Source organism: Sinocyclocheilus rhinocerous, unplaced genomic scaffold (assembly GCF_001515625.1).
Source record: "Sinocyclocheilus rhinocerous isolate Xijiao unplaced genomic scaffold, SAMN03320098_v1.1 scaffold504, whole genome shotgun sequence".
In the NCBI taxonomy this organism is placed as follows: Eukaryota; Metazoa; Chordata; class Actinopteri; order Cypriniformes; family Cyprinidae; genus Sinocyclocheilus; species Sinocyclocheilus rhinocerous.
Genome location: NW_015645076.1, coordinates 2,160,056 through 2,167,279, shown reverse-complemented (window position 1 = coordinate 2,167,279; position 7,224 = coordinate 2,160,056). Strand labels below are relative to the sequence as shown.

The 7,224-nt window shown below is 36.2% G+C and overlaps 1 protein-coding gene and 1 pseudogene across 1 annotated transcript; both read right to left on the bottom strand.

Moving 5' to 3' along the window:
• Positions 1-638, bottom strand: part of LOC107705509 (ciliogenesis-associated TTC17-interacting protein-like) — a 3,692-nt pseudogene extending 3,054 nt beyond the window's left edge.
• Positions 639-903: 265 nt separating this feature from the next.
• LOC107705600 (probable hydrolase PNKD) lies at positions 904-6,943 on the bottom strand. The gene is made up of 9 exons (XM_016508968.1): positions 6,763-6,943; positions 6,086-6,201; positions 5,893-6,005; positions 5,369-5,427; positions 4,466-4,558; positions 3,769-3,935; positions 3,428-3,514; positions 1,881-1,996; positions 904-1,719 (listed from the first exon to the last, which is right to left on the bottom strand). Exons 1-9 carry the CDS (start codon positions 6,921-6,923, stop codon positions 1,546-1,548), a joined length of 1,086 nt encoding a protein of 361 aa, XP_016364454.1. The 5' UTR covers positions 6,924-6,943; the 3' UTR covers positions 904-1,545.
• Between the last annotated feature and the right edge of the window lie 281 nt (positions 6,944-7,224).

The window sequence follows — 7,224 nt, the reverse complement described above, 5'->3', positions numbered from 1 at the left end:
TTGGTAGGTTTAGGGGTGGAGATGGGTGTGATTAGGTATCAGGGGGTGGAGAAAGGTAGGTTTAGGTATATGTAAGGTGGGAGGAGTTGGATCTGGATCCAACCACGCCCCCTGGATCTTGTGTTCTACAGTGAGGACCATCTCGTAGAAGAGGCTTACAGTCATAAGTCAACTGGAATCACATAATGTTAGTCTTGACTGAAGATTCATTTACGATGATTACCGTTATAAGGATCTGAAAGAACTTCTGAAGAAACATTCAGTACATTTAATGTAAAGGCACATTTATGTAGTTGTCAGTGTTTCATGCTTTATCACAATACTGGCATACAGCCTCCGTCCTGCATCAAGTTATCAAGGGAAATCTGCTGTTCAAATTACACATTAAATAGAAACAAAATAACAGTATAATGCAGCTTAACGAATGTAAGGGGAATTACAGTTTACACCGTTGATGCCATTAACAGATGGTCCCTGACCCTAAAATAGCATCTCTGACAGGCAAACTTTAGAAGTGACGTCACCTACTAAATCATAATCATGTTTAATGACTTACCAATGCTGTAAATAAACTCCACTGCATTAACAGAAGCTTTCAGTTCTTCTGTTTCATTCTGTGTTGATTCATTCTCCTCCATGTGTGTCTTAGAAAGTAGATAAAACAAGAAACAATCACAATAATAGTTCAAAATATTGCCTAATATATATATATATATATATATATATATTACATGGATCTTTAAGATCGTAACAGTTGAAGATTTATTTAAACTATGCGCGTATTTTTTTTCTTCTTTTTACCTGGATTGTATATTGATTTTCAACTGCTCAGTCCTTCAGATGTCAAACAAACAAGAGCTACTTTGCTAATGCTATTAAAAAATATCAGAATAAACAGAATCAACAAACTAACTTTAAAATGACTTAACTGACTTTAATATTACAGGAAATGGAACAAATTACTAACAGCGTCTACATTAGTCATTTAACTCGTTTTATATACGGTCTAGATGTGTTTTTCGTTCATGCCTCAAACTTATTAGCGTCTCTGGTTTCCTTAGTAACGCTGGTGTCAATATCTACCGTAAACCTTTTTGTATTCGCGCCAATATTGTCACAGTGCAACACCTTCAATGCAGACACATATTTGTTATTAATAAATAGGTTTATTATGACAAACCGTTCATAAATATCAGTGCTTCTTTTACCCTAAGTATTCAAAACGCATTTAACGTCATTTTTAATGGGATTCACTACACATCTCCAAAACACAGAGTCAAAGGTAAGGGAAAAACGTGCTTTAGAATGACAGGAAAGCTTGTTTAAAAAAAATCCAAAAAAAAAATCAGACAATGCCTTTCAAAGCCTACTACATACTTAAAGTTAAAATAAATCTATGTTTGTGTACAAAACAATGCCCAAGTCTACTTCACTTTTTTTTCTTTAGGTTACTGTTCAAATTGACATTAATGCTTGATACGTAGGGAGCAATAGTTTGGAATGGTTTCAGTGGTCACATCCTCCAAACGTCAGTGGATGAAAGCCTTAACGGTCCTTATAAATGTCCTTCCGTCTGCGCAGCTCCTCTAAAACACGGGCCCGATATGACGTCCAGTCCTCGTCCTGCTTCTGCTGCAGACCCAGAGCCCGGTGAAGATCCTGGGAGTGGCACCGCAGGAAGGGATTGTATTGCTTCTCCTCTGCTAGGGTGGATGGGCACTGTATGAAGAGGAGAGAGAATGACTTTAAATCAAGCTTGGCTGGTAGGAATATTATTTAGAAGTTTTAGAATAATATTACATGTCTAGAGATGTAATAATTATCTTGGATTTCTTTGATATTAGGACTTTTTTCCCCCATAGACTTCTTGTCTTCCTTACTGTGCAGAGTCTCTGACCCCTCTGTTGCAGCACCCACTGCAACTTCTGCTCCCGTACAACATTGCAAGGCTCCACTTCAGCAGCAAACAGCAGGTTATCTTCAGCATACTCATGTCCTGAGAAGAAAGACCTACTTTATTAACATAACCATGAAGCTTTTCCTGAGAAACACACACAAATACTAGTTTGAAAAAATATAAAACCAAAAAAGTTGTGTACAAAAACTAAAAATGACAAAGACTTGCCACATTGCAATTAACCCTGGGTTAATATGTTTTTTTAAACTCTGGGTTAAAGCCACTTTAAGCATAAGGTTAAAGGAATAGTCCACCCAAAAAAGAAAATTCTGTCATCATTTACTCACCCTACTGTATGACTTTTTCTTTTCTTTTGCAGAACACAAAATAACACATTTTGAAGAATGTTGGTAACTAAACAGTGTTGGTCCCCATTGACATCCATTGTATGGACGAAAAACACAATGGAAGTCAATGGGAACTAAATTATTTTGTTATCAAAATTCTTTAACGGGGTGGTTCACTGGGTTTTTTCTAGGCTTGATTGTGTTTATGGGGTGCAGTCTAACGTGTTAATGCTTCGTTTTTTTAAAAAATGCATTATTTTTCACATAATATTCCACACCGCTCTGTCCCTTCTCTGAGAAACGGGCTGATAATTTCCTTCTTTTATGAAGCCCCTCCCTCAGAAATAGGCGATGGGCTCTGATTGGTTAGCTAGCCCAGTGTGTTGTGAACAGAATCATGATTCATATATTAATATATTTTTACGTGCACCTCTAGTTTTCTCTTCCTCTTCTCTAAAGCAGCGCAGCATGGCCTCGCCCCCTTTGCTGCCTTTTCCCGAGGGCGGAGTTTATCTGGGTTTGTGATGTCACAAACCCGGGAAGTAGCTCGTTGTAGTCCCTACGAGCCGTTTTTGTAGGCATTAAACTGCCAGAATTTTAAAAGACAATATCTCCGTTTGCATTGAACTTTCAGCTTCGTAACTTTACAGATATTGTTTATGCTCAAACAGCAACATTAGACACTAACTAACGTTAAAAAAGTGAAATCGCAATGAACCACCCCTTTAAATTATTTTCTTTAGTGTTAAGCAGAAGAAAGTAAGTCATATAAGTTTGGAACGACATGAAGGTGAGTAAATGATGACAGAATTTTAGGTGGACTATCACCTTTTAAGCTACAATTCACAATGCTGTGAAAGAATGCCACGGTGAGATTTTGGCTAATTAATTAATACATTGTGTATAGCTGCAGAAACTTTTATGCATTGTGCTTAGTTTCAGTGCCTGAGGGAAACAGTTTCAAACTTGCCATCAAATGTTTCAACTGAAGTCACGAAGAGATCATGTTGTGTTCTGTACTTGTTCGATAAATGTTGCTACTTGACTATCCAAGATTATTACTATTCCAGAGTAAAGTTTAAACAGTGTGCAACATAAAACAAATACAGTAAGTGGATAAAACCTTGGTTAGTTAACAACTTCAAGTGTGAAAAGCCCATATAAAAAGACTGAGTTTCCTTACCAGGCCAAAGCAGAGTTTCATCGCTCAGCGATCCCACTGTATCCAGAGATGACAACATAGTTGAGGCATTACCCTCAAACATTCTCCCTACAAGGGATGGAAATGAGTCAGAGCTTTAAATAGAGCAAGCTGGATTTAAGAATGCTGGATTCTTGTTTGCAGTTTTGGCATGCCTTTCTGGGCATCGATACTGTATAAATAGTCATTTAAATAATTATAAAGTATACACACAATGTCAAACATTGCACGCAGGTAACAATAACACAACAAATATTTTAAAAAAAATTATATGACTTTTTATGTTCACATTGAGATAACACAATGATTAATGCCATACTCACCACATCCAGAGAGGAATACCAGATCCCCTGAAAACAAGCTGCTGGGGCCACCTATCGCTCGGCCATCAAGCAGGTAGATCACGTGACCTACTGTGTGGCCAGGTGTATAGAAGGCCCTGAAGTGCAGCCGAGTTCCAAAATCTATTGTGTCTTTGTCTGAAAGGGGGCTAAACAATCCAGAAAACATAAAATTACTTGTTTCGTGCTCTCAAGTAATGCCCGATTGTTATATCATATACAGTAAGAATAGGTTTAGTTTAGTTGAGTTAGAAAACATCAGATGTAATCTCTCAAACAAACATTTTTCTGTATTTTTAGATAGACAAATGTTTTTAAATTCTAACACATTTTGGATACATTTAAAGAAATAGTTCACCCTAAAATGAAAATTCTGTCATTGTTTACTCATCCTTATGTCGTTCTGAACCTTTATGCATTTCATTATTCTGTGGAACACAAAATAAGATATTTTGAAAATTTTTACAAAGGTTGTTTTGCACCTCACTGACTTTCATTGTATGGACAAAAACAGCTGAAACATTCTTCAAAATATATTATTTTGTGACCTCAGAATAAATAAAGTCATACTGGTTTGAAAGACATGCGAGTTGGTAAATAATGACAGAATATTCATTTTTAGAATTAACAGTTAAAATGATACATGATAGAACAGCAGAATATATTCAAAGGTACTAACTGTGTAAGGCCTGGAATGTTGTCCATAGCGTTCCCATACACTCGACAGGACCCGTAGCGTCTCTTTAGAGCCCTGTTTCCTCCACTGTGGTCCCTGGTTGGGAAAGGTGTATTTACAAAGTATAGTTGTTTTTAATTTTCATGTTTAGACATTCAATTTTGATTCTGTTAAATTCACCCCAAATAAAAACCTAAATTCTGTAATTTACTCAATCCTCTTGTCGTTCCAAGCCCACAAGACTTTCATTCATCTTCGAAACACAAATTAAGATATTTTTCAGATTCTTTTATCATTTTTATACATCCATTTTAAATCTATGCAACCAACATTTTCAAGTTTCATAAAGTACATAAAGACCTTATTAAAGTAATCCATATGAACTGAGCGGTTTAAGCCAAATCTTCTGAAAAGAGATGATCGTATGTGCAATGATCAATGTTTATATGTGAATAAATGTCTAAATTACATATTTCTCATTCATGTCTCATTCATATGGATTACTTTTAAAATGCCTCCTTGTACTTTTTGAAGCCTGCAACTTTTGGTCCAACTGATGGGCAAAACCTATGAGAGAATATTAAAAATATCTTCATTTGTGTTCCGAAGATGAACAGAAGTCTAGATGACAGAATTTCCATTTTTGGGCGAACTAACCCTTTAAAGGTAGTTAGACGTCTCATATGTCTTGAAATGTGAAATGTGAAAATGTGAAATGTGATCTTACAAAGCTAAAAGGGCCTTCATACTAAAAATAACTAATCAGTCTTAGAATTCTCACAAAAACAAATCAGTCTTCTTAACTGAATGTAACATATCTAGTTATTGATTACACTAAAAGATGGTCAAAAGATTGTGCAGCTTTCAGGCTGAAGAGATTTTTGGCATTTTCAAATTTGGTCTTACCAGTGTTTGTGTGTGCAGAGAACAGCTTGTAACGCCACCCCCTCTTCCTCTAGACATGCCTGTGTGGGTGTAAAGGACAGACCATGAAATGAGATAAAACAAAACCGGGGCTCTAGGTAATGTCATAAGTAAGATAAGACGTGACTATACATCACACATGCACAGTAAAGCATCTCTTCATGTATAGGAAGGATCCTAGATATTTTGATTATGACTTCCCTAACCTTAACACTACCTGATTACAATATTATTCAGATCACATTCGTTCATAAAAATCAAACAAACAAACAAAAAAACCAATCTCTACTTTTGCAAGGGATGAAAAACTGGAATCTTTCCATTACAATGAGAGATTTCCTATAACAATAACTGATTATTATTCCATCTTACACAATTTTGGTAAACCAGTGAGAAAGAACAAGCACTTTCCACTAAACCACATGGGTTTGGCAATTTCACTACAGTAAGACACATAATCCAGCAAACTATTTCTGAAACCACTGCACAGTTGTTTTGAATCCAACCTGAACAGGCTGAGGGTCAGCGGGATCAACCACAACAGCCATATTTGATGCCGTGTCAATGACCACATAGCTGTAATTGTCTAATAAGATGGGCACTGGTATGATCTTGATGCCTGTTGAAAGTAATAGAGTGTGACTTTAGATATTGATAATCAACTGTTGAGTGTATTATGGAAAAGGTGTTTCTGCTCACCGTTTATTATAGTAGGTTGAGTTTTGGAGTGCCCAGCAGGGTACCGCTCCCGTGCTTTCTTCATCTGCCTCTTATGAAATACGTACCCGAGTTTGGTCCGTGTATATAGAGAATACCTGCAAGTGTTTTTAAAGAGGACACCCGAGTGTTTTATGCCATTGCATATGTTCCTCTATGCAACTGTTCCTTCATGGCATTGTAATACTAACTACTCTAACTATGGAATTTGGGCAGAAATGTTGTAGATTCAATCTAAATGATCAATTAGGTGAGTAAAGGAATCCGTTTCATTTTTTTTAGAACTACTAATAGTTTTTTAGAAAAAAATATAGCCTAAAAAGTGTTTAGGCTATGGTTTTCATAATTACTTTCGTTTAGTTTATAGAAACCTAACTTCATTGATCTAACCATGGTGTTGACGAGCCCCAAAACAACAACAAAAAATTACATTTAAACTGTACATTTTCATTAGGGCCATACATCATTGACAGTAATGAAATGACAAATCAGTACCCTTCTCTAAAAGGAATATTTGCTACTTCTACACAGGTAAAATATTTATATTTCAATACCACATACATGTAAACATCATATAACGCTAGATGTGGATAAAAAAAAAAAACAGTAGCCTACTTAAACAAAAAAAATTACCGCAGCAGGCCAAATAAGCCACTTACGCAATCCAAAACAGCGGTTTCTCTGTGCGAGCCATCAGTTTACCGATCCGGCTGTTTTTCCATGCACTTATTCTGGCGCATTTAGAAACACGACAGATGTAAAAGCCTCCACATACTGAAGCAATACAAAGTAAATACACCGTCCAGTCCGGAAGCGCCATTATAGTGGGCGTGTCGACGATGACGCAATTAAACACTACAACTACGATTGGCCAGAAGTAACAATCACCGTAAAGACTCTTCTTCTTCTTCTTTTAGGATTTAATGGCGGTTGGCAAACCAACTTAAAAGGTGCATTCCCGCCACCTACTGGAAAGGAGTGTGAAGCGCACAATGAATAGGAACTTTAGAAACAAGAGCTATCTTAAAAAAAAAATAAATAAAAAAAAATTTTTTTTTTACCAAAACCGGTATCCTACATCCTATTAATCAATCCTGTTTCCTTTAAATAAATAACTAATT